This window comes from Salmo trutta, chromosome 21 (genome assembly GCF_901001165.1).
Source record: "Salmo trutta chromosome 21, fSalTru1.1, whole genome shotgun sequence".
NCBI lineage: Eukaryota > Metazoa > Chordata > Actinopteri > Salmoniformes > Salmonidae > Salmo > Salmo trutta.
In genome coordinates, this window is record NC_042977.1 from 41,873,416 (window position 1) to 41,900,884 (window position 27,469).

General features: G+C 40.8%; 2 protein-coding genes across 5 annotated transcripts in view; both read right to left on the bottom strand.

Annotated features, from left to right (window-relative positions):
- Positions 1–594: 594 nt before the first annotated feature.
- Positions 595–2,904, bottom strand: LOC115157471 (ras-related protein Rap-2b). The gene is made up of 2 exons (XM_029705741.1): positions 2,038–2,904; positions 595–1,643 (listed from the first exon to the last, which is right to left on the bottom strand). Exon 1 carries the CDS (start codon positions 2,605–2,607, stop codon positions 2,059–2,061), a length of 549 nt encoding a protein of 182 aa, XP_029561601.1. The 5' UTR covers positions 2,608–2,904; the 3' UTR covers positions 595–1,643; positions 2,038–2,058.
- A 7,038-nt stretch (positions 2,905–9,942) lies between these two features.
- The window catches only part of LOC115157470 (muscleblind-like protein 1), a 20,053-nt gene continuing 2,526 nt past the window's right edge, over positions 9,943–27,469 (bottom strand). Inside the window, exons 5-10 of one of the 4 annotated variants that reach the window (XM_029705738.1) lie at positions 26,582–26,635; positions 23,742–23,895; positions 20,867–20,952; positions 20,378–20,404; positions 19,691–19,756; positions 9,943–10,493 (exon numbers count right to left, since the gene is read on the bottom strand). In XM_029705738.1, coding sequence (XP_029561598.1) covers positions 19,700–19,756; positions 20,378–20,404; positions 20,867–20,952; positions 23,742–23,895; positions 26,582–26,635 — 378 coding nt within the window. In that variant the 3' untranslated portion in view covers positions 9,943–10,493; positions 19,691–19,699. Of the gene's footprint in view, positions 10,494–19,690; positions 19,757–20,377; positions 20,423–20,866; positions 20,953–23,741; positions 23,896–26,581; positions 26,636–27,469 lie in introns of all 4 variants that reach the window. The other 3 variants (XM_029705737.1, XM_029705740.1, XM_029705739.1) reach the window with 3 other exon arrangements.

Here is a 27,469-nt window from a genome sequence, read left to right on the forward strand (position 1 = left end):
TGCCTATATCCAGAAACCATGTGACAGGAAGCACCACTCGTCAACTACACCCAGTGTACCCAGCATGCCCTCTACTGTAACAGCTGGAGGGACCAAAAAAACCTTCTAAACTGGTGCCCTTCAGTGTTGCTCGACTACATCGCAGAAAAGTTGTGTTTATGTTCAACCATTGACAAAGCAAACAGGAACGCATGTGTCAGAGTGATTTAAAGAGAGCAACATGTTTGAGATAGGGTTTCTGGTTGATGTTTGTAGAGGGCCTGAAAAACCAGAGGTCCAATAGGAGCCAGGCCTGGGCCTGACATATGATGCAACAGTAAGGCCTATAGATGTACTAGGCCTGCACATTTGAGTCATTTATCCAGAGCAACTTATAGTAAAGAGTGCATACATTTTAATACTATTTTTTCATACTGGGCCCTCGTGGAAATCAAACCCACAACCCTGGCGTTGCAAGCACCATGCTCTACCAACTGAGCTATAGCCTTAAGCCAACGACTACACATTCAAGTATAGAGCACACACCCACGCCAACAGAATGAAGCGCACACACCCACGCAATCACACCAACAGAATGAAGAGCACACACCAAAATGTTGCAGAAAATGCCTTTTGTATTCAAAAGTCCTCCAAACCAGACAGGTGGGTAGTAATAGACTTGAGGTCAAAATTACAATTGAATCAGAATTTCACATTTCAGAACGTAATCATAAAAATGGAAAATTAAAAACACAAACATGGCTTTCTTTTCTCTGAAGCCCACAGCATAAATCAGCTTGGGTTGATATTCTCAGTGAATTAGTACCAGGGGGGGGGGAATAAAATAAAATAAAAAATAGGCCAAACTTTGCCATAAAATAACTGTTAGTTGGTCTACACCTCAACTTCCTCTCTGAAAATCCAAAAAGTAACACTATGAGCCCAACTGAAACTGTAAAGTACTGTTGTGATTAGAGAGCTCCTGGGTTGGCACATGGAGACAAGTGTAATTCTTAGGAAGGCACTTGACATGGGGTCCAGTCATGTGTATTCGCCATGTCATGTCAGTAACATCTGTAAGGTCCTTGTTTGTGCAAATCAAAGAGTGACACTGGCAAGGGAAGTGCAAGTCTTGTATTCAATCCAACGTCATCACCAGTCCCCAAGAAAAAACACAATTCAAACCACCACACTCCAGGGGCGTATTCATTATGGAAACCGTTTAAGAACCAAACGTAAGCAAATAGAGAAAAACAAGTTTCTATTGGACAAATTCAGATAGGTCACGCCCCGTTTGCTTCCGTTGAAGAAACATTTTGCAACAGAATCTGCGTAATGAATACGCCCCATGTCTTGAGTAGGCTTTTTTCTACAGGTAACGTACCACAGCTTGATGTTTAAGCTATTTGTTATGTTTAGTCTTATTTGAACAGGATGCTCAGGTTTAGGCTAATTCCAGTGAACAGTGCAGGTTTACTGACTGGCATATGGGGTTTATTTGACACTGTACCAAAAAAAAAGGGAAAAAAAGAGCTTTTGCAGGGAGTTTCCAATTTTTGGGGGGGAGGCAAATGCTCCTTGAGCCCAGCAGAATCCACAGAAAGCAGACCCTCCAGAAAGCAGAGGGATGAGTCCTCCAATCCATCTCTCCAGGCCTGAATGACCTGCCCAGAAGACGTGAAAAAGTACAACTCAACAGTAATCAAACCCCACATAACATTTTCATAGCAAAACAAAGCAACAACAAAGTGTCTCTCTTAGGTTTCACAATAAGACATTCCCATCGAGGCACGTTTCCAGAGAAGTGTCAAATACAAAGCTGTTTGATATTGAACTAAAAACTTAAACATTCAAGTACTTTGTCATGTAAACACTTTTTAGGCTATTTCAATATCGAATGTTGTCATCCTCGATGGTGTGTGCAATAATACAACAGTGGGCAGCTTTCTATATTGACGGCCGCTTAATCAACAAAACAAGAGACCGTATCATTTTGTTATCAACAAGTTATCAAAATAGGGCTTGTTTGATGGTTTTCACATAGATAAAAACACTCACAGCTGCACGAAACATGTTTTCTTAGAGAAGCACACAAGAACAACAGCGATCTCCACCGCTGGGTAAAGAAGAATAGTTCATCTGTCTCACGATTTCTGCGAACAGTTCGTCGACCAAGCCTTTATTTTTTGCTGAAGTTTCCATAAACGGGCAATTCCACTCCTGAGCCAGCGCCTTGCCTTCCCCGGAAGAGACCTCCCTCTCGCCTTCCAAGTCCACCTTGTTTCCAACCAATACCATTGGCACTCGTTCGTATCTTTTCACTCGGATGATTTGATCCCTCAATGCCTTGATGTCTTGGAAGCTCTGCTGGTTGACCAGACTGTAGACCAAAATAAATCCCTGCCCGTTTTTGATGTACAGGTCTCGCATGGAGGCGAACTGTTCGGTCCCGGCCGTGTCCAGTATCTCCAGAACAGAGGGCGACGAGTCCACCTCGATCTCCTTTCGGTAGAAATCCTCTATTGTGGGGTCGTATTTCTCAATGAAGGATCCCGTCACAAACTGGACCGTCAATGCTGATTTACCCACGCCGCCGGAGCCCAACACGACCACTTTATACTCCCTCATTGCTCCAGAAAGCAGACAGCCCTTCTCTACGAATCCTCTTCCCACCCGCGGTCCGCCCCGATGTTTTTAGACCGCAGACACCTTTCACGGGTGGGAGTTGTCAAATCTCTCCGCGGAAAAGCTTTCGAGGAAGGTCTCCAAAAGTCTTGGTAAGAAGCCGAAGACTGTGGCCGTTCCCGAACATTAGTAATATAACGTGGAGCACATTTTCGGTTATTTGTACTGTGCCATGGTGTTGGAACCAGTGAACAAGTCTTTCTCTGCCTACCGTTTCCTGCCCACTGTTTCTCGGCGCAAGGCAACTAACGTCACGAGCCAAGGCTTACTTCCGTTTTCTTAAAGGGGCAGTCACCCCAAAACGTTACTCAATACAAATATTAGTCACTCACTCTGGTGTCAGTCAGGTGACCCGTGCTCTTGTAACAAATTACTGTTACAAGACGCCTTGAAGTGTGTTGTCCAGGGCATGTCCCCCCCAATACTTACATTTTTACATTTACATTTTAGTCATTTAGCAGACGCTCTTATCCAGAGCGACTTACAGTAGTGAATGCATACATTTCATACAATTTCATACATATCATACATTTTTTTTTCTGTGCTGGCCCCCCGTGGGAATCGAACCCACAACCCTGGTGTTGCAAACACCATGCTCTACCAACTGAGCTACAGGGAAGGCTGATCGTATACTTATACTTATCTTATATGATGAGGCTGATATCAGGAGGATAATCATTTATAGGCCTAACTTTAGTAATATTACAGTAAAGCAAAGGATATTAATATTCAACTGAATGTTGCCCATTGAAAGGGGGTGAAGAACTTGTGTCTTGGTGCTTTCAAGACAAGTGTTGCCGCATTCAAAACAATAAGGAACTTGGAAATATCAGACTTCCGACTTCGGTGCATTCCAAAAAATTGGGAGCTCTGGGGGCTACGACAGGGGAAAAATCGATTTGAATGGTTTTTGGGAACATGATGAAGCTGGTTGAGAGAATGCCAAGATTGTGCAAAGCTGTCATCAAGGCTACTTTGGCTACTTATATTTTGATTTGTTTAACACTTTTTTGTTCACTACATGATTCCATATGTGTTATTTCATAGTTTTGATGTCTTCGCTATTATTCTACAATGTAAAAAATAGTAAAAATAAAGAAAAATCCTTGAATGAGTAGATGTTCAAACTTTTGACAGGTACTGTAGGTTGGAGCCCACAGTATGTTTATTATAGACATATTCTTTATGAAATATATGACTGAATGAAATATGCCATTTTCTGAAGGCATCAGTTACTTTTAACAAACATCACCATAAACTAGGGCTATACTCTTTCTACAGACCCACTGGCTCCAGGTCATCTATAAGTCTTTGCTAGGTAAAGCTCCGCCTTATCTCAGCTCACTGGCCATGATAACACCCACCTGTAGCACGCACTCCAGCAGGTATATTTCACTGGTCATCCCCAAAGCCAGCACCCCCTTTGGCCGCCTTTCCTTCCAGTTCTCTGCTGCCAATGACTGGAACGAATTGCAAAAATCGCTGAAGTTGGAGACTTATAGAGGCCTCCCTGTGGCTCAGTTGGTAGAGCATGGTGTTTGCAACGCCAGCATGGTGTATGCAACGCCAGGGTTGTGGGTGTGATTCCCACGGGGGGCCAGTACAAAAAAAAAAAAATGCATGAAATGAAATGTATGCATTCACTACTGTAAGTCGCTCTGGATAAGAGTGGCTGCTAAATGACTAAAATGTCAAATGTAAGTGTTATATCTCCCTCACTAACTTTAAACATCAGCTATCTGAGCAGCTAACTGATCGCTGCAGCTGTACACAGCCCATCCAATCTACCTACCTCATCCCCATATTATTTTTATTTACTTTTTGCTCTTTTGCACACCAGTATTTCTACTTGCACATCATGATCTGCACATCTATCACTCCAGTGTTAATTTGCTAAATTGTAATTACTTCGCTACTATGGCCTATTTACTGCCTTATCACCTCACGCCATTTGCACATACTGTATATAGACTTTTTTTCTATTGTGTTATAGACTGTACACTTGTTTATCCCATGTGTAACTCTGTTGTTGTTTGTGTCACACTGCTTTGCTTTATCTTGGCCAGGTCGCAGTTGTAAATGAGAACTTGTTCTCAACTGGCCTACCTGGTTAAATAAAGGTGGAATAAATAAAAAAAATAAACAAGGAAGCAATGGAACAGAAAACGATCATGTTCCCCGAAAGGTGAGTGTCTTGTCATCATTGAAGCTCTCTGACACAGGAAGTGTAAGTCATCTGTGTAGAATCCAGAGAGACAGGTCCCCAATGCCCCAGGGAACATGCTGATAGTGACATCACCATCCCCTGGTTCGAGACGGAATTTGTGTCCTATTTGTCTCTCTGGTATGAGAGTAGGCTCTACATACATTCGAAGTAGGCTAACTGCCTTGGGTCATAGTTCATTCAAGTATTTCACTTAAAAATAGTGAACAGTCCTGACATTTTCCCACTATTTTGAAGTTTTACTATTGAAAAGTAATATCCCAAGAAAAAAATACAGTAAAGTACACACAAATGTTTATTTAGACATGTCTACAAACTTTAAAAAGTAGGGCATTCAATGAGTTGGTCTGATGGGAATCCATCAGAGCAATAGAGAACAAAACAAGAAAGCCCTGCCCCTCCTCCACTTGTGCAATGTCATGACATACCTGGACCACCTATTGAGATGTGCCTTTTGTTAAGTAAATCAGGTGTTAAATGAGGTGAAGACTGGAGTGCCACTTTAATGTTTAGCTATTGCATTTTAATCATTTAGCAGACACTCTGATCCAGAACAATTTACTGGATTAACTAGGGTTAAGTACTTTGCTCAAGGGCACATTGACAGATTTCTCACCTAGTTGGAGGTTTAATTGTCAGTCAAAGCTGGTTCCTGCCCAATCTAAGCTCTACATAAGTCTTCCACACACTCTTGAGTGCATTTCAGCAGGATTTGAAATCAATAAAAAAATATATTTAACCAGGCAAGTCAGTTAAGTACAAACTGTTATTTACAATGACAGCCTAACCCGGATGATGCTGGGCCAATTGTGCGCTGCCCTATGGGACACCCAATCACAACTAGTTGTGATTCAGCCTGGAATTGAACCAGGGTCTGTAAGTGACACCTCTAGCACTTAGATGCAGTGCACTCGGGAACCCTTAATTCATAACTGTTGTTGAGATCATAATTTGTGTTTCTTTGTTGTCGTCATGTCACATTCTCATGATGAACCAGACAGTACAGTATGATAACATAACGCAGTGCTAGTCACCAACCATGATACACAACTTGGCAGCCACAAGGTATGCATGTTTTTGCTCCAGCACAGCATGAGCACAGCAGACTCAACTAATCTACAAGACTTTTGATTAGCTGAGTAGACATCCCATTGCAGAATACTTGTTAGATATTATTGCACGGTCGGAACTAGAAGCACAAGCATTTCACTACACTCGCATTAACATCTGCTAATCACGTGTATGTGACCAATAACATTTTATTTTATTTTATTTGATAAATGGGTGTCCAATTTCACTGGTTTTATTTGTGTGGAGACAATTATTTGTCCACTAGATGGCAATGAGACTAAAGTTTGAAGCAGAACCCGACCGTCTGTTTTCATGTGACGTCAGAGTACCTCGTTATTTTTAGGAACATGTTCTGATGTGTTGTGGATGCTCTTTAAAGTAATGTTTCATAGACTAAAGTTAACAGACAAACATGGAGACCATAGATCAGTTGCGTGAGCAAATCAGTTTTTAGTTTTATTCATTTTTTTTTTTAGAATTCATAACAGCAAGAGTCATTTATGGCAACAATAGATTGTGCATAAAACAAATCTGAAGACAGAGTAGTACATTATTCTGTAGCAACTATAAGCAAAAAAACGTAAGTGATCACTTACACATAATAAGCAGTCAAGCCTGTGTGCCCCCAGCAGGGAAGAGAGACCTTGGTTTAATAAGCCGAGAGACAGTGAAATCTGTCCGAGCAGCACTGGTTGGTTTGGAGAAAGTGACGCTTTGGTTCAATAGCACTTATACAGCGACCTCGAGTCAGAAATAAGTTGACCTTGACTGAAGACGGTTACATTCATTTGAAAGAGTATTTACCTATTCATTTAGTATGGTGGTGAGCCTTCACCTGCTGAGTGCACAGTTATCTGGTAGCATTAGCTGTATCTGTCCTGTGAGTCCATGTTGACTTGAGTAATATTACTGTGATAAGACAATATTTCTTGGGTGGTTTGGCGTTAACATTACATTTTATTCTTGAGATCTCATGGAGTTTCTTGGTAAAATGTTATATCACAAGTGATTGATGACTTGTCTGCAGTCTCATTTCCCCAAATGTCGATGTTATTTAGTAAATTAAAAATATGAATTTTCCTTATCTACCTATATAGATTGTTTACATTTGTGTTCTTTTTACATGCAGTCAAATCAAACTAAAATATAATATGGTTTCTAATATCATTTATTGTAGTCATTGTACCATAGGTCCAGGTATGAAGGGCCTGGTCCAACATTTGAAATATAGACAATATAGGATATTTGTTTTATGTAAATAAACTACAAGGGGAGTGGGAGTGAACATGGGGTGCAAGCTCCCCTTGAGAATTTCCTGGCAAACTACAAGCCACTGACAAAAGAAGCCAAAAAACACATAGCTTTTTCTGAGTGCATTGGCTGAGAAACTGGTGCGATTTTCTTTTCTTTTTGCAAGCAAATTTGTTTAGCTGGTCTTTCAGTTTAGATGTTTTAAATTAACCTAACAAAATTCCTTATAATTATAGAATTTTTTTATTCAAAATAATATCTCAATATGATACATGTTTTTTCTCTGTTCATTGACTATATACAGAAGTGCAAAAAGTCAACCTTCGTCCCTTAGTTTAAAGATCGTTCATCTGCAGCATTACAGACCTTCCCGATTCAGCAAAGTCTACTACCTCACCTCTTATCTCACTATTTACCCAACTCCAGAGACCCATCAATCTCACTGTTCATTTTGGCCTGATATTCAGGGCAATCTTAAGAAATATTAAAACAATATATTTTTTTGAAATGGATAAAGTAGAAAATAACTTGTTTCTTCTTCCCTAAACATGGACAATCTACATTTCGACACAATGTATTTTCAAACAAGACCTCAAAGAAAAAAGGAGCTAGTTGAAACATTCGTTTTCGGACAGAGTTGATGCCTCTGCAACCAACCAACTGATCAAATCAATGTCATTCCTTGTATCAATATCAAAAGGCCTTTGATCAACAAAATTAATTGATAATGAACCTCTTCAATCTAAAGAGACATCCAGCTACATGAATGATTTGAATACTTTATCTGACTCCACACATTATTATTAATCATGAATATGGTTTAAAAAAGTTATGGATGTAATACCACCTCAATCTACAACGGCTATATAACAATATTGTCAAGTAGAATATAATAAGGCAAAAATCTACAAACTAAATATTCAAATATATTCAAATCCTTAAGTAATACATAACACATGATTTCAATGAAATTTAAGAGAGTAAATTGTTACTTGAGAAAAAAACTAAAAAAAACAAACACACATGCGGTATGTGTACGGACTATAAAATATCATTGGTGTTCATTGCCTGTATGGTGATTGAAAGTACATGTGATTGGGTTGGGACCCAGTCCAGTAATCTAAGGCTTCAATAGATACAATTGAATAGGTATTAAGTACATTACAATCAGTAAAGAGATTTTACACCTCAGCCAAAACAGAAAAAACAACAAAGGAAATCCCACAACATAATGGCATGTGAAAACAAGGGTTCTGAAATGAATTCTCTGCTCCCCCAATTCTGTGTTCAACCTTCCTGAATTTGGCCATATACTTCAGTAACACTTCGTGCATGAGCAGAACTGTGCTTTAGTATCCAGAATCGGATGAAATCAGGTCAAAAAGGGAAAGGTTTTCTTTATTTTTGATTAATATCAAATCAATGATTTGCTGTATTACCTCAATTAAAGTTAAATTAGCCTATAGAGTGGTAATGGGGTAGGGGAAGCACAAAAACACTCAACCAAGTGTCAAATCTTCTTATGACCTAATTTAAGTCTGACTTTCTTACTTTAACAACACATGGTTTGCAGACACAGTTTTAGATTCCCTCCACCTTTAAGTCTGAGAACAAGGAATTAACACCTGATGGAGAGTGGGTAGATCCCACATCACTTCAACAGGCTTTAGAGTCTACGGACTTTCAACTCGCCAGTCACCATGAGCTCCTGTTTGAGCCATAGCTCAGCCCGTCTGATAAACACAACAATAAAGCACAAAAAGAAAGGCGAAACAAAAACAGATCGATTAAAAAGAGAAAAGGCACCTCTGTTTTTAGATGTAGGAGACTGACGACTTAAAAGGCTGGAAACGACCCCAACAACAAAGCAAATGGTACAATGTTAAAAAAAAATAACTATTATAAACTGGGTGGTTCGAGCCCTGAATACTGATTGGTTGACAGCCGTGGTATATTAGACTGTATACCACGGGTATGACAAAACATTTATTTTTACTGCTCTAATTACATTGATAACCAGATTATAACATCAATAAGGCACCTGGGGGTTTGTGGTATATGGCCAATATACCACGGCTAAGGTCTGTATCCAGGCCCTCCGCGTTGCGTCGTGCTTAATAACAGCCCTTAGCCATGGTATATTGGCCATATACCACACACCCTCGGGCCTTATTGCTTAATTATAAACTGGGTGGTTCGAGCCCTGAATGCTGATTGGCTGACAGCCATGGTATATCTGACCATATACCACGGGTTTGACAAAACATGTATTTTTACTGCTCTAATTACGTTGGTAACCAGTTTATAATAGCAATAAGGCACCTCGGGGGATTGTGGTATATGGCCAATATACCACGGCTAAGGTCTGTATCCAGGCACTCCGCGTTGCGTCGTGCTTAATAACAGCCCTTAGCCATGGTATATTGGCCATATACCACACCCCCTCGGGCCTTATTATTTAAATAGACAATTAAGAAATGATGTAAAAATCAAAACTCGAGCCATACAAAACACATATCTTAGGTAAACAGAATAACACTGTTGAAATAACACTCTGGCTTGGGATGTATGGCCTCTATGGTGCTTAAAGCTGTGCTTTCAAAGGTACACAGGTGTGTTTCTTACCCAGAACATTCATATGTCTCTGACCCTCATTTTAGTATCTAGTTTAACTAGAAGCCTTATTAAAAACAGAAAACTGTACATGCTCTGACGTTTCGCCTAAATATTCCTTTTAAAATGTATTGTGCCTTTCTGATTTAAATTCAAATTTAAGGGGCACGTTTGCAAATGTTTTAAGTCGATTAATTTAAAAACAGAACAAAGCGAATAAAAAATGGTGTCTTGGTCTACCATCGTACCAACACTGTATTATGTAGGTTAGATGCAACAATACCTCAGTCTTAACCTTATGTGTGTGCAAAAAATATAGATATCATTTGAGTGCCATGGTTTTGTGTTTGAACACACAGGTGTACTGTTAATGTATTCAGCGTCTGTCTGTCAGCAGAGATGGACAGACAGACAGACACTCCTCTTCTCAGCTGGACGGTGACTTGGAGGACGAGGAGGTGTGTGTGTGTGTGTGTGTGTGTGTGTGTGTGTCATGGCATGGCATCGACCGAGCACACCGATGTTTGCATGCGTAACAAGACCAGCATTCCAGAGTGACTGAGAGATGATGACCCATGGTCCTCCAGTCCATTGCTTGACATTCTGAACACTATTTACATAAAGGCTGAACTCTTTAGGCTTGGACGGTGCCATCAACCATTCATTTGATCTGTAAAACAAGAGGCGAGGAATTACATTAAAAAATACATTATTTTCAAATGAAGCTAGCCTTCCAAGATCTTATTGTTGTTCTCTGAAAGGTTGCTTAAGGCTGCAATCTGCAGTTCAAACAATAACAAAGCGGAGACCCCACTACTGTTTTGTAAAAAATCTGAGGGATGAGGCTGGAGAAATGTAACCACTCTCAAATTCATAGACATATCTCAATGGGTATATATCATTCATTTAAATCCCAAAGCTGCATTCGGAAAATATAAAGACACCTTCCCCTTTTCCGCATTTTTGTTATGTCACAGACTTATTCTAAAATAGATTAAATCAATAAAAATTATCATTAATCCACACACAATACCCCACAATGACAACGCAAAAACAGGTTTTTAGAATTTGTGCAAATGTTTAAAAATTAAAAATAGAAATACCAATTTTTTTTTATTTGTCATTTTTTCAGAGGATAACTATCTATTTTTTTATATCTATTTTTTTTTTTTTAGCTTTTCTGCTACATATACATATATTTCACATATGCATTTTACATACACATTTTGCATGGCACTTTTATATAAAGCAACCACATAACAATAATACATTACCAAACATAAGCTCTTTAATCCCACCCCTCAGCCACTCGCAGACCATCCCACCTATCACCACAGACCACCCTCGTTTGGTTTCCATGTGCCATATATATTTAAATTGTGCTGTAATGTTTTACATACATTTTGAACCTTTCTAATCATAAAGTATCAAATCACATTTTATTTGTCACATGCGTCGAATACAACAGGTGTAGAACTTACAGTGAAATGCTTACTTACAAGCCATTAACCAACAATGCAGTTAAGAAAAATATGTGTTAAGTAAAAAATAAAAATGCCAAATAATTAAAAAGCAGCAGTAAAATAACAGTAGCGAGGCTATATACAGGGGTACCGGTACAGAGTCAATGTGCGGGGGCACAAGTTAGTCGAGGTAATTGAGGTAATATGTATATGTAGGTAGAGTTAAAGTGACTACGCATAGATAATAAACAGAGAGTAGCAGCAGCGTAAAAGGGGGGGGGTGGGGCAATGCAAATAGTCTGGGTAGCCATTTGATTAGCTGTTCAGGAATCTTATGGCTTGGGGGAAGAAGCTGTTAAGAAGCCTTTTGGACCGAGACTTTGCGCTCAGGTACCGCTTGCCGTGCGGTAGCAGAGAGAACAGTCTATGACTAGGGTGGATGGAGTCTACTACATTTTTAGGGCCTTCCTCTGACACCGCCTGGTATAGAGGTCCTGGATGGCATGGAGCTTGGCCCCAGTGATGTACTCGGCCGTTCGCACTAACCTCTGTAGTGCCTTGTGGTTGGAGGCCGAGCAGTTGCCATACCAGGCAGTGATGCAACCAGTCAGGATGCTCTCGATGGTGCAGCTGTAGAATTCTTTAAGGATCTGAGGACCCATGCCAAATCTTTTCAGTGTCCTGAGGGGGAATAGGCTTTGTCATGCCCTCTTCACAACTGTCTTGGTGTGTTTGGACCATGATAGTGTTGTTGACACCAAGGAACTTGAAACTCTCAACCTGCTCCACTACAGCCCCATCGATAAGAATGGGGGCGTGCTTGGTCCTCCTTATCCTGTAGTCCACAATCATCTCCTTTGTCTTGATCACGTTAAGGGAAAGGTTGTTATCCTGGCACCACATGGCCAGGTCTCTGACCTCCTCCCTATATGCTGTCTCATCGTTGATCAGGCCTACCACAGGTAGCCTAGGGGCGGCAGATAGCCTAGTGGTTAGAGCAGGTAGCCTAGGGGCGGCAGGTAGCCTAGTGGTTAGAGCAGGTAGCCTAGGGGCGGCAGGTAGCCCAGGGGCGGCAGGTAGCCCAGGGGCGGCAGGTAGCCTAGGGGCGGCAGGTAGCCTAGTGGTTAGAGTGTAGGGGTGGCAGGTAGCCTAGTGGTTAGAGTGTAGGGGCGGCAGGTAGCCTAGTGGTTAGAGCGTTGGGCCAGTAACCGAAAGGTTGCTAGATAGAATCCCCAAGCTGACAAGGTCTGTCTGTCGTTCTGCCCCTGAACAAGGCAGTTAACCCACTGTTCCTAGGCCGTCATTGTAAATAAGAATGTGTTCTTAACTGACTTGCCTAGTAAAATAAAGGTTAAATAGAAAATAAAAAATAAAACCACTGTTGTAATGTCAGCAAACTTAGTGATGGTGTTGGAGTTGTGCCTGGCCATGCAGTCATGAGTGAACAGGGAGTACAGGAGGGGGACTGAGCACGCAAACCTTAGGGGCCTCCATGTTGAGGATTAGCGTGGCAGATGTGTTGTTACCGTCAGGAAGTCCAAGATCCAGTTTCAGAAGGAGGTGTTTAGTCCCAGGGTCCTTAGCTTAGTGATGAGCTTTGAGGGCACTATGGTGTTGAACGCTGAGCTGTAGTCAATGAATAGCATTCTCACATAGGTGTTCCTTTTGTCCAGGTGGGAAAGGGCAGTGTGGAGTGCATCATCTGTGGATCTGTTGGGGCGGTATGCAAATTGGACTGGGTCTAGTTTTTAATGGGATAATGGTGTTGATGTGAGCCATGACCAGCCTTTCAAAGCACTTCATGGCTACAGACGTGAGTGCTACGGGTCGGTAGTCATTTAGGCAGGTTACCTTAGTGTTCTTGGGCACAGGGACTATGGTGGTCTGCTTGAAACATGTTGGTATTACAGACTCAGTCAGGGACAGGTTGAAAATGTCAGTGAAGACACTTGCCAGTTGGTCAGCGTGTGCTCGGAGTACACATCCTGGTAATCCGTCTGGCCCTGCGGCCTTGTGAATGTTGACCTGTTTAAAGGTCATACTCACATCGGCTACGGAGAACGTGATCACACAGGCTGTGCTTCCCTTTGTGGTCTGTAATAGTTTGCAAGCCCTGCCACATCCTTATGAGTGTTGGAGCCAGTGTAGTATGATTCAATCTTAGTCCTGTATTGACGCTTTGCCTGTTTGATGGTTCGTCGGAGGGCATAGCGGTATTTCTTATAAGCTTCTGGGTTAGAGTCCCGCTCCTTGAAAGCGGCAACTCTACCCTTTAGCTCAGTGCGGATGTTGCCTGTAATCCAGTGACTGAGGTGGTGTACTCCTCAATGCCATCGGAAGAATCACATAACATATTCCAGTCTGTGCTAGCAAAACAGTCCTGTAACTTAGCATCTGATCACTTCTTCATTGACCAAGTCACTGGTGCTTCCTACTTTAGTTTTTGCTTGTAAGCAGGAATCAGAATCAATACTGCTATTTGTAAGGTTAATTTTAAGTGAATGTTGTGATTTTTTAACCTTTCCTGAACCTGTGACCAGAAACAAGCTACATAGGGGCAATACCTGAATAAATTATCAAGTGATTATGTCTCTTAGCAGCAATATCTACAGAGCTGAAATTGTTGTATGCCCCATATACAGTGGGGCAAAAAAGTATTTAGTCAGCCACCAATTGTGCAAGTTCTCCCACTTAAAAAGATGAGAGAGGCCTGTAATTTTCATCATAGGTACACGTCAACTATGACAGACAAAATGAGAAAAAAAATCCTGAAAATCACATTGTAGGATTATTAATGAATTTATTTGCAAATTATGGTGGAAAATAAGTATTTGGTCACCTACAAACAAGCAAGATTTCTGGCTCTCACAGACCTGTAACTTCTTCTTTAAGAGGATCCTCTGTCCTCCACTCGTTACCTGTATTAATGGCACCTGTTTGAACTTGTTATCAGTATAAAGGACACCTGTCCACAATCTCAAACAGTCCCACTGCAAACTCCACTATGGCCAAGACCAAAGAGCTGTCAAAGGACACCAGAAACAAAATTGTAGACCTGCACCAGGCTGGGAAGACTGAATCTGCAATAGGTAAGCAGCTTGGTTTGAAGAAATCAACTGTGGGAGCAATTATTAGGAAATGGAAGACATACAAGACCACTGATAATCTCCCTCGATCTGGGGCTCCACGCAAGATCTCACCCCGTGGGGTCAAAATGATAACAAGAACGGTGAGCAAAAATCCCAGAACCACACGGGGGGACCTAGTGAATGACCTGCAGAGAGCTGGGACCAAAGTAACAAAGACTACCATCAGTAACACACCACGCCGCCAGGGACTCAAATCCTGCAGTGCCAGACGTGTCCCCCTGCTTAAGCCAGTACATGTCCAGGCCCGTCGTTAGTTTGCTAGAGAGTATTTGGATGATCCAGAAGAGGATTGGGAGAATGTCATATGGTCAGATGAAACCAAAATATAACTTTTTGGTAAAAACTCAATTCGTCGTGTTTGGAGGACAAAGAATGCTGAGTTGCATCCAAAGAACACCATACCTACTGTGAAGCATGGGGGTGGAAACATCATGCTTTGGGGCTGTTTTTCTGCAAAGGGACCAGGACGACTGATCCGTGTAAAGGAAAGAATGAATGGGGCCATGTATCGTGAGATTTTGAGTGAAAACCTCCTTCCATCGGCAAGGGCATTGAAGATGAAACGTTGCTGGGTCTTTCAGCATGACAATGATCCCAAACACACCGCCCGGGCAACGAAGGAGTGGCTTCGTAAGAAGCATTTCAAGGTCCTGGAGTGCCCTAGCCAGTCTCCAGATCTCAACCCCATAGAAAATCTTTGGAGGGAGTTGAAAGTCCGTGTTGCCCAGCGACAGCCCCAAAACATCACTGCTCTAGAGGAGATCTGCATGGAGGAATGGGCCAAAATACCAGCAACAGTGTGTGAAAACCTTGTGAAGACTTACAGAAAACATTTGACCTGTGTCATTGCCAACAAAGGGTATATAACAAAGTATTGAGATAAACTTTTGTTATTGACTAAATACTTATTTTCCACCATAATTTGCAAATAAATTCATTAAAAATCCTACAATGTGATTTTCTGGATTTCTTTTCTAATTTTGTCTGTCATAGTTGAAGTGTACCTATGATGAAAATTACAGGCCTCTCTCATCTTTTTAAGTGGGAGAACTTGCACAATTGGTGGCTGACTAAATACGTTTTTGTCCCACTGTATATAGCATTCTGTTGGTGGCAAGAATTTTGTATAATAATTTAAATTGAAAAACTCAAAGTCTTGAATCAAGTGTTGTTTTTTTGTACCAGTTCATAAACCATGTGCCATGGAATCGGTACATCTAAAATCTCTTCCCATTTATTTTGCAACCTGTATGGCCCAGCTGTCAACATTTCTGTCCTCAAATGAAACTGGTATATTTTTCTATTTATGCCAATTCCTTTCAGCCAATTTGTATCTTTAATATATTGCAGACAAACAAGTTCCCTACCTTATCCCTTTTCCACTTGCCTCCTCCATTTTTGCGGTAATGCTGCAATCAGTTGGTTGTAAGTTTGGATTGAGCAGACATTCCCATATATTTTCGATAGCTGCACATGTGACAAAATGCCACCGTTTATATTCATAATATAATTGATAAATGTAATAAAATGTTTAAACATTTTTAGCCATAAATAATGTTTTTTTAATTAATCAGTATATTTGAGTTTAACCACAACATTTGTTGTACTATTTGTTCTATCTTTTCCAGAGGATAAAACTGAAATTGTAACCAGCTTTGTATGTCTTGTTTAACAAATGTAATTTGCAAAAAGGCAATTTTTTAACAAAGGATGAGCCATTCTTAATCTACTGGAGAAGCATTTTGGGTTTAAGTATAATTTATGTATGAGTGAAGCTTTTAGTGAGAGGTTTAAAGCTTTAATAGTTAATAATTTTTGCCCACCAAATTCATATTCATTATATAAATAGGCACGTTTAATTTTGCCTGGCTTAGCATTCCAAATAAAAATAAATATTTTTTGCTCATATGATTTAAAAAACAAGTTGTCTGGAGTATGCCGCGCCATTAGTAAGTAAGTAAACTGTGATAGGACCAAAGAGTTAATCAATGTGATATTTCCATAAATAGACAAGTATTTACCTCTCCATGGTTACAGAATCTTAGCTATTTTTGCAAACTTTCTATTGAAATTGATTGTGGTAAATTCATTTATATTTTTTGAGATGTGAATACCAAGTATGTCTACTTCTCCATCCGCCCATTTTATTGGTAAACTACAAGGTAGTGAAAACACTGTGTCTTTTAACGATCCAATACGTAATATGGTACACTTGTCATAATTAGGTTTTAGTCCAGAGAGGCTAGAAAAGTGATCAAGATCTTCAATGATACTGTGCAGGGATCCAGATTACGGACATAAGAAAAACTTGAGTCATCGGCATACATAGGGATCCAGATCGCGGACTTAAGAAAAAACTTAAGTAATCGGCATACTTTGACACTTTTGTTTTTATCCCCTGGATTTCTAACCCCTTGGTGTTCTTGTTGGATCTCATTTTAATAGCTAGCCCTTCAATGGCCATAATAAATAGATATGGAGACAACGGACATCCTTGTTTTATTCCTCTTAAAAGCTCAGTACTTTCTGAGAAGTAACCATTATTTACTATTTTAGATTTGGGGTTGCTGTACATAACTTTAACCCATTGTATAAGATATTCACCAAAATTAAAGTCTAGTCGTACTTTATCAAACGCCTTTTAAAAATCTGTTATGACAACCAGGCCTGGTATCTTTGATGTTTTATCATGTTCAATTGTTTCAAGTAATTGTCGTATATTATCTCCATATAAATAACCTGTCTGATCAGGATAACCAATATCTGGTAAAAAAAAAATTTATTCTATGTGCTATGCATTTTGCCAGGATTTTCACATCACAACATTGAAGTGTAACAGGCCTCTAGTTTTTTAAATGGACTGAAACTTTATACTTACCACCTGGTTCCTGTTTTACTAGTAATGAAATGGTAGACTTTCAGGTACTTGTTGAGTACCTGAAAGTCTACAATTTTTATAGGAGTAATTAAAACATGCTAACAATGGATATTTGAGTACATCAAAAAAGGTCTGATGTACCTCTACTGGTATACCATCAAGCCCTGGTGTTTTTCCAGACTGAAAAAAGTTCCTCTCCTGTAAGTTGGCCTTCACACAGGTCTTTCTGTACATTTGTTAATTTTACATTATTATTATTAGGAAATAAATCCTTACAGTTAACATCATTCAGTGGAAATGGCAGAGACTGAAAAGAAAACATATGCTTAAAATATTTTGATTCCCCTTGGTGAATCATGGATGACTCCATCATTTGCAACGAGTTTCTATAAATTAATGTTGAAAATTCAAGAAAAATATTGTGCATTTTTCACAATTTTCCATCCAATTTGCTTTATTTTTCTAATACATTACACATAATCGTTCTTGAATAAGTTCCTCCATTTCTTTTTGTTTTTCCTCTAACATATTTTGTGCCTCTATAGTACAGTTTCTGTTACCATCTACCTGCGCTGTTACTTCCTCTATTTCCTTTATTTGTCTAATCTCTTTTGACCTAAACTGCTTTTGTTTAAATGATGAGTATTGTATTGAATGGCCTTTAAAAGTACATTTAAAGTGTCCCATACAATAAGGGGATCTAATGTACCTATGTTGTGCAGAAAAAAGTCAATTATTAATTATTTTGTCTTTGTTAAGAACAGTTTGTCATCCAATAGGCTTTGATTAAATTTCCAATATCCCCGTCCACATCAAAATTCTGTAAGAGTTATATGGAGGCCAAGTAGATGAATACTTTTTTTTTTACTTCTGATGCGAGCAAGAATGAGACCAGGAAGTAATCAAGACGACTAGCTAATATCTTATTTACATAAGTATTCAGACCCTTTGCTATGAGACTCAAAAATGCATCCTGCTCAGGTCCATCCTGTTTCCATTGATCGCCTTGAGATGTGTCTACAACTTAATTGGAGTCCACCTGTGGTAAATTCAATTGATCGGACATGACTTGGAAAGACACACACCTGTCTATATAAGGTCCCACAGTTGACAGTGCATGTCAGAGCAAAAACCAAGCCATAAGATCGAAGAACTTGTCTGTACTGTATAGCTCCGAGACAGGATTGTGTCGAGGCACAGATCTGGGGAAAGGTACCAAAACATTTCTGCAGCATTGAAGGTTCCCAAGAACACAGTCGTCTCCATCATTCTTAAATGGAAGAAGTTTAGAACCATCAAGACTCTTCCTAGAGCTGGCAGCCCGGCCAAACTGAGCAATCAGGGGAGAAGGGCCTTGGTCAGGGAGGTGACCAAGAACCCGATGGTCACTCTGACAAAGCTCTAGAGTTCCTCTGTGGAGATGGGAGAACCTTCCAGAGGGACAACCATCTCTGCAGCACTCCACCAATCAGGCCTTTATGGATAGAGTGGCCAAACGGAAGCCACTCCTCAGTAAAAGACACACGACAGCCCGCTTGGAGTTTGCCAAAAGGCACCTAAAACTCTCAGATGATGAGAAACAAGATTCTCTGGTCTGATGAAACCAATATTGAACTCTTTGGCCTGAATGCCAGTCGTCACATCTGGAGGAAATCTGGCAACATCCCTACGGTGAAGCATGGTGGTGGCAGCATCATGCTTTGGGGATGCTTTTCAATGGCAAGGACTGGGAGACTAGTCAGGATCGAGGGAAAGGCGAACGGAGCGAAGTACAAAGAGATCCTTGATGAAAACCTACTCCAGAGCGCTCAGGACCTCAGACTGTGGTGAAGGTTCACCTTCCAACAGGACAATGACCCTAAGTACACAGCCAAGACAACGCAGGAGTGGCTTCGCGACAAGTCTCTGAAAGTCATTGAGTGGCCCAGCCAGAGCCCGGATTTGAACCCAATCGAACATCTCTGGAGAGACCCAAAAATAGCTGTGCAGCGACGCTCCCATTCCAACATGACAAAGCTTGAGAGGATCTACAGAGAAGAATGGGAGAAACTCCCCAAATACAGGTGTGCCAAGCTTGTAGTGTCAAACCCAAGAAGACTCAATGCTGTAATCGCTGCCAAAGGTGCTTCAACAAATTACTGAGTAAAGGGTCTGAATACTTACGTTTAAAAAAAAAATGTACGTAACAAAATGTGGAAAAAGTCAAGGGATTTGAATACTTTCCGAATGCACTGTATGTAGCGATTGCAGATTGCCCCTTTAAATGTATAAGCATGGAGAAAAATTCTGCCATAATTTGGCCAAATGCACTCAGATATTCTTGGTGGGGTTGGAAGGTAAACATACTGTAGAGAAACAGAGATGAATAGAAACTCACTGTTTTTGACTACATTTGAGTCAGATACTTGTGGTTACTCAGATGATCGGCAGAAATGATTGGAATCTGTGGATGGAGACAGAGCAGAGAAATCAAAAACACATCACACATCTTATGCACATCATCGGACCCCGATCAGCAGTTTTAAGCAAATCTCAGAGTTCATTACCCAAAAGGAGATGAAGATAGCAAGATAAGGCACAATGTGGTTACAACGTTACCTAGATAAAACCAAACATTTTATAGGATCACTGACACCTGATCAAGGAAGGGTTGGCGGGGCAGGTGTGAGGGGAAGGAAACTAAATGCCAGTCGGTAGTGAGGTGGCTACCCATGCAAAAAAAATTATGTTTGGGCACTACAAAAATGACCTGCAGGTAGTTAAGGATAAACACATTTTCTTTGGGGATAAAAAAGTTGAATCTAATTTCTTTATCTTTTACAGCTATGTATTCTTTCCCTTGTCCTATTTGACCACATACTGTGTACTTCTACAACTCAACTACTTGGCCTTGGAATGTTAATAGCAGAAAAATGTGGAATCCTCAGACACATTGACTGCATGCGGCAAAGCGATGCCCTACGTAAGCAGCCACAGAAGAACCAAATGGCACAGATAGCAACTGCTTCCAGCACCTGCTGTACAAAATAATTTACAAAAATAAGGAAAACTTCTTCATACATACCAATTGCATGTACTCATTGGTAGTCAACTTTGATAAGGAAGAGTCCTCAAAATGAGAAAGGACAAACATCGAGGTTAAAATGATGTCGGACATAACGACAAACAGTAAATGTCTCCCCAGAATGACAAGTTAATAACATCTTTAACTTGTATTTATCAAGTACATTAAAAGTTGACCATTAACATCACATATGTACTGTTCTAACAACCAACACCATAAAGGTCCATCTAATAATGTTAAGAACTGGAAACAACCAGTGTAAGTCAACAAGAGGGAAACCCATCCCCTGAGAGAGAGAGAGAGAGAGAGAGAGAGAGAGAGAGAGAGAGAAAAGAGAAAGAGCGAGAGAGAAAAGAAAAGAGTGAGAGAGAGAAAAGAAAAGAGCGAGAGAGAGAAAGAGCGAGAGCGAGAGAGAGAGAGAGAGAGAGAGAGAGAGAGAGAGAGAGAGAGAGAGAGAGAGAGAGAGAGAGAGGCAGTAGAGGAGCAAACCTGATTGGCTGAGGTGGTTGCGAAGGGAACGCTTGTGGCAGATGTGGTGGCTGCAGATGCTGGCGTACCACCGTGCATCATGGGTACTTTTGTCAGAAGGGAAAATCATATAAGCAACAACACACAGAGGAGTGGAGTGTGGCCAATTGGCCACCAGGCAAATGTGAAGGACAGGTGGTGAGGAGGGGGTGGTGGGGCATTCCAATTCAATAACTCACTCCCTTTCTCTCTGAGAGGATTGGATAGATGTAAGCAATAGGAAGCAAACAACAAGAAGGTTAGGGAAGGCAGTTACTATATTGCCTGAACACTTCCAGTCCTTTCTAATCAATCTGATCTGAAGAGGAAAAGGACATGAGGGAGAAGAGAAGAGAGTGAGTTATCTGATTGGAATGCAGCCATGGGTGTAAAGGGTATAGGGGATTCAGTGTGGTACATTTGTGGATGGCATACTGAGGTTATACCAGCCAAAAGCTGATGTTGTCAACAGAGAGGCCAGAGAAGGGTCAAGGGTCAAGCAATCACAGCTTTAGGGTCCAAGGTGGATTTACAGTAACATGTTTGGTAGTACACCCAAAACAGAATAAAACTTATCTCCAGTATTTACATTTATAGATATGACTAAATACAGTATCATTGACAAATGAAATGTGCAAATGAGTCAGTTATATGCCACAACCAACCCTGTGACTCCCAAGTCACCAACACCCATGATGAGATGATTTGAGAATTGATGAAGGCTATATATAGGGCTCAAATGTATCAAAGCAAAGGCAGATCCAACTACATGTTGATATGATCATACTAATGATTACTGATTCATTATTATTGATTAAACTATTAGCCAGATCCAAGATCTGTTTGTGCTGTCTTGACTAATCAATAATCATTGACTAAACAGCACAAACAGATTGGGAGTAATGCTAGAAAACTATCTGGGTTGGCTTCAGAAAGCTAAGGTGCCACCTTTTAGCTGTGTGATGGTTAGTTAGATTTTGATGGCGTGCGAGTCACTGGCGAGGCTGAAAGCTAATTGGTGAAGAAGGAATGCTGGAACCTACCAACACCGGTGGTGGGGGTCATGCAGAATATTGAGCCTGCTCAAATGCCCATCATGCAGTGCAACAGGAAGTGTGCAACAGGAAGTGGATTGGAAAAGGTGGGAGAGAAATCAAAACAGCCCATCACAAGATTTGTTAGAGTGAAGGAAGAGATCAGGAGAATAACATGAATAAATGAACTGGACAGCATTCAGTAACACAGTCAGTGGCCAGCAGTGGAAATACTGAGGAAAATGTGGAGTTGGATTTACTTTCTGAATTGACTGGAATTTAAATGTAATTGACCCCAACCCTGGTGCTGACCAATCTAGACCAAACTAGGCGATCAGGAGAATCAGGTTGAGAGTATACTGATCAGATCAGGCACTTTTGTCTGAGGTTTCATGGATATTCATTTGCAATCAACTGTGATAATAATAGTAGTAGCAATAAACAATCAATTAATAATCCTGGTAAAAGTGATAATCATAATAGTGACACATCACATACACACACGCTCAAGAAGCAAGAGGGAGAAGATGTTGCCAAACAGAAGCAGTAGTATTCATATGGAAGCAGGACATATAGTATTCATATGGAAGCAGGACATGCAGTATTCATATGGAAGCAGGACATATAGTATTAATATGGAAGCAGGACATATAGTATTAATATGGAAGCAGAACATGCAGTATTCATATGGAAGCAGGACATATAGTATTAATATGGAAGCAGGACATGCAGTATTCATATGGAAGCAGGACATATAGTATTAATATGGAAGCAGGACATGCAGTATTCATATGGAAGCAGGACATGCAGTATTCATATGGAAGCAGGACATGCAGTATTCATATGGAAGCAGGACATATAGTATTAATATGGAAGCAGGACATATAGTATTAATATGGAAGCAGGACATGTAGTATTCATATGGAAGCAGGACATGTAGTATTAATATGGAAGCAGGACATATAGTATTAATATGGAAGCAGGACATGCAGTATTAATATGGAAGCAGGACATGTAGTTTAATATGGAAGCAGGACATGTAGTTTAATATGGAAGCAGGACATTCAGTATTAATATGGAAGCAGGACATGCAGTATTAATATGGAAGCAGGACATTCAGTATGTTGCCAAACAGAAGCATTGGGTCAGAAAGAACAATCCAAACTTCCCTATGCCGTCTCCATCCAATCACATTCACACACAGCCCCCCAGACCACATTCACACACAGCCCCCCAGACCACATTCACACACAGCCCCCCAGACCACATTCACACACAGCCCCCCAGACCACATTCACACACAGCCCCCCAGACCACATTCACACACAGCCCCCCAGACCACATTCACACACAGCCCCCCAGATCACATTCACACAGTCTCCATCTGTATTCTAACTGTATGGCTGAGCTATAACTACACACTGAGAAAAGAGGGTTCCTCAGGGGTTCTTTGGGAAGGGTGATGGTTCTAATAACTCTTTGAGCTCTTCAAATGGTTCTTTTAGTGCTAATTAAAATGTAGGGGAGGCGGCTCATTAGAATATTTTGGGGAGTGGTTTGCTCACAGCTCTTTTTTGTGCAACTGTGAGTGAGTATCATTCCAGCTGATCTAACCTGTACCCTGCATTGTTCTTCAAAAGGTTCTTTGTAGAATCTTTGAGATTGAGAAAGGTTATTTATAGAGCCAAAGAACCCTTATTTGGCACTATACAGAACCATTGTTTTTTAGTGTGTAGCTTTAATGTCCAGGCAGATCTACTCGCTCTAGTTCTATGTATGAAAGAGACCATATGAAAGCAGCGTGGGCGCCATGGGAGCCATACCTGAGGGGAGGAAGGCAGCCTGCTGCTGAAACTGCATGTTGGCTAGGGCCTGTTGGTACTGGAGCATGCCAGTGTTGAACATGGCAGAAGCCCCGTTAGCCTTCTCCAGGGCTGCCCGCTTGGGCATGGGAGGCATGACACTGTGGGAGATCCCCTGCCCACACCCAACGGAGGGAGGGAGGGAAAGAGGGAATGAGAGAGAGAGAGAGAGAGCGAGACAGAGAGAGAGAGAGAGAGAGAGAGAGAGAGAGAGAGAGAGAGAGAGAGAGAGAGAGGAGAGACAGACATGAGAGAGTGAGAGAGGTGCGTGGTGGAGGTGTGTGTAAGAGCGAGAGAGAGAGAGAGAGGTGCGTGGGGGAGGTGTGAGAGAGAAAGAGAGAGAGAGAGAGAGAGAGAGAGAGAGGTGCGTGGGGGAGGTGTGAGAGAGAAAGAGAGAGAGAGAGAGAGAGAGAGAGAGAGAGGTGTGTGGGGGAGGTGTGAGAGAGAGAGAGAGAGAGAGAGAGAGAGAGAGAGAGAGAGAGGTGCGTGGGGGAGGTGTGAGAGAGAAAGAGAGAGCGAGAGAGAGAGAGAGAGAGAGAGAGGTGCGTGGGGGAGGTGTGAGAGAAAGAGAGAGAGAGAGAGAGAGAGAGAGAGAGAGGTGCGTGGGGGAGGTGTGAGAGAGAGGGTGTGTTGGAGGTAAAAACGGGAAAGAAAACAAAAAAGATAATTGTCGTTAAGTTAGAGGATAAAATAACATCACAACAACAACAATGTGTAACTGTGTGTAACACATTATCCTCAGCAAGCAAGCAGCAGTCTACACAACCACTACACAAGCAAGAGCATGGTGCTAACTGGGGCTACATAGCAACTCTGTAAAGCATTCATATCCATCATATAATCAGTTACTAAGCTTAATAAGGAGGATATACCGTATAAATACACCTAGGGCTGACTTAATGCAACTAAAGCAAGCATTGCTCTATTAATATAACAACACAGCTATGAGGAGGAAGAGATAGGAAGCAGAGAAAGAGAGAGAGAGAGAGAGAGACAAGAGACAGAGAGAGAGAAAGAGAGAGAGAGAGATAGACAGAGAGAGAGAGAGAGAGAGAGAGAGAGAGAGAGAGAGACAGAGAGAGAGAGAGAGACAGAGACAGAGAGAGAGACAGAGAGAGAGGGAGGGGGGGGGCTGCACTGCTAACTCCATGATCAACTGTATTATGAGACGTTGTTATTAACTATCTAGGGTGGGGTCGCTACTATATGACTCTAATCCCATCCCACTCATTTAGACATGCACTAGGAACACATACATGCATACATACTGTACAAACATACATATATACATACATACATACAACTAATTACAATTGAACATTGAACATAAACTTGTGCCATGCCACCATTTAAATGTACTGTTAAAAGATACACTCCCTAACTCTCTTCTTCTACGTTAAAAGCTACACTCCCTAACTCTCCTCTTCTACTGTTAAAAGCTACACTCCCTAACTCTCTTCTTCTACGTTAAAAGCTACACTCCCTAACTCTCTTCTTCTACTGTTAAAAGCTACACTCCCTAACTCTCCTCTTCTACTGTTAAAAGCTACACTCCCTAACTCTCTTCTTCTACGTTAAAAGCTACACTCCCTAATTCTCTTCTTCCACTGTTAAAAGCTACACTCCCTAACTCTCTTCTTCTACTGTTAAAAGCTACACTCCCCAACTCTCTTCTTCTACGTTAAAAGCTACACTCCCTAACTCTCTTCTTCTACTGTTAAAAGCTACACTCCTTAACTCTCTTCTTCTACGTTAAAAGCTACACTCCCTAATTCTCTTCTTCTACTGTTAAAAGCTACACTCCCTAACTATCTTCTTCTACGTTAAAAGCTACACTCCCTAACTCTCTTCTTCTACGTTAAAAGCTACACTCCCTAACTCTCTTCTTCTACGTTAAAAGCTACACTCCCTAACTCTCTTCTTCTACTGTTAAAAGCTACACTCCCTAACTCTCTTCTTCTACTGTTAAAAGCTACACTCCTTAACTCTCTTCTTCTACGTTAAAAGCTACACTCCCTAACTCTCTTCTTCTACTGTTAACAGCTACACTCCCTAACTCTCTTCTTCTACTGTTAAAAGCTACACTCCCTAACTCTCTTCTTCTACTGTTAAAAGCTACACTCCCTAACTCTCTTCTTCTAAGTTAAAAGCTACACTCCCTAACTCTCTTCTTCTACTGTTAAAAGCTACACTCCCTAACTCTCTTCTTCTACGTTAAAAGCTACACTCCCTAACTCTCTTCTTCTACTGTTAACAGCTACACTCCCTAACTCTCTTCTTCTACTGTTAAAAGCTACACTCCCTAACTCTCTTCTTCTACGTTAAAAGCTACACTCCCTAACTCTCTTCTTCTACTGTTAACAGCTACACTCCCTAACTCTCTTCTTCTACTGTTAAAAGCTACACTCCCTAACTCTCTTCTTCTACTGTTAACAGCTACACTCCCTAATTCTCTTCTTCTACTGTTAAAAGCTACACTCCCTAACTCTCTTCTTCTGCTTTTCACATAAGATATAGGTGATGAATTGATTGTGGCCCTTTGTACAGATTTCCATATCCAAATGTCCAATTGATGTTTGTTTGGGAGGTGGGTTTTTAATCGCAAACATGGTGGAGATGGTCAATTCAGTCCAAGCCGGGAAGGAAGCCACAATCAGTTTATCACAGGAAATAATGACACATATAGCAACAGGAGGAAAGATAACAAACAAGAACAAATTAAAGTAGCTATATCTGGGTTAAGACATTGCACTACGACAACAAAGCCACATGCCAAGCTAAAAGGTGAAAGGTCATAGTACCAGGTCAAAGGTTGCGTCGAGGGGTCGCTTCAGTGATTTGACAGCCGACTGAGTCTTAATTAGCAGGCAGCGAGCACATGATGGCAATGGGCCAATGGGGTTCAAGCGCATTAACATAAACCAGCAAGCAGAGGTGTATCATGGGGGCAGCAGTGCAGTTTGGGTAGGTGAGAAAAAACAAAACAAATAAAAAAACAAATCATTGGAATGCAGTATACAAGGGGATTACAGAACTAGAACGTGCACAGTGTGTGGACACTACAGTACTACGGCTGACAAGTACAGTACAGTTCAATAAGGATCTAGCTAAGTCAAATACTGTGAAAGATGGAAACACAAACAAAATGGACTGTTCACTGTCATTACTTCAAAAACACTAGGCATTGAGCGATATGGTCACACTTTAAATAAACTATAACTTATGATGCCTTCATAAACCCTTTATAAGGCCTACATAAATGGCACAAAGCATTTATGAGCAAATGTATTTTATGAAGGGTAATATTGGGTTCATACCACATCAGATGTAAAGACCTGTTATATCACCTTTATATAGCGTGACATTTGCTTATAGATTATTATAAATCTATGTAGGCCTTAGATTTACATGTTTAAAGGGTTTAAGAGGCCTTTATTACACAAAATGAGCTACAGTTTGTTTAACGTGTGACCAGTAGGGTCATTCAATTATAAAATAGCAATATACTCTTTTACTGTACGTATCGTAGTCATTGTCACATTACCATGATTATACACCACAACGCTTGTTATTGTTCCTCATACAAACAAAGCATGGCAAATACTGAGAACAACACACAGGTGTAACAGTGCTAGTTTAGCTGTGGATGTCCAACTAGAGAGGAAGGACCATTGTTATATTAGACTTAG

Coding starts and splice junctions, on each gene's coding strand:
- LOC115157471 (XM_029705741.1), bottom strand. CDS start 2,607: ATGAGGGAGTATAAAGTGGTCGTGTTGGGCTCCGGCGGCGTGGGTAAA.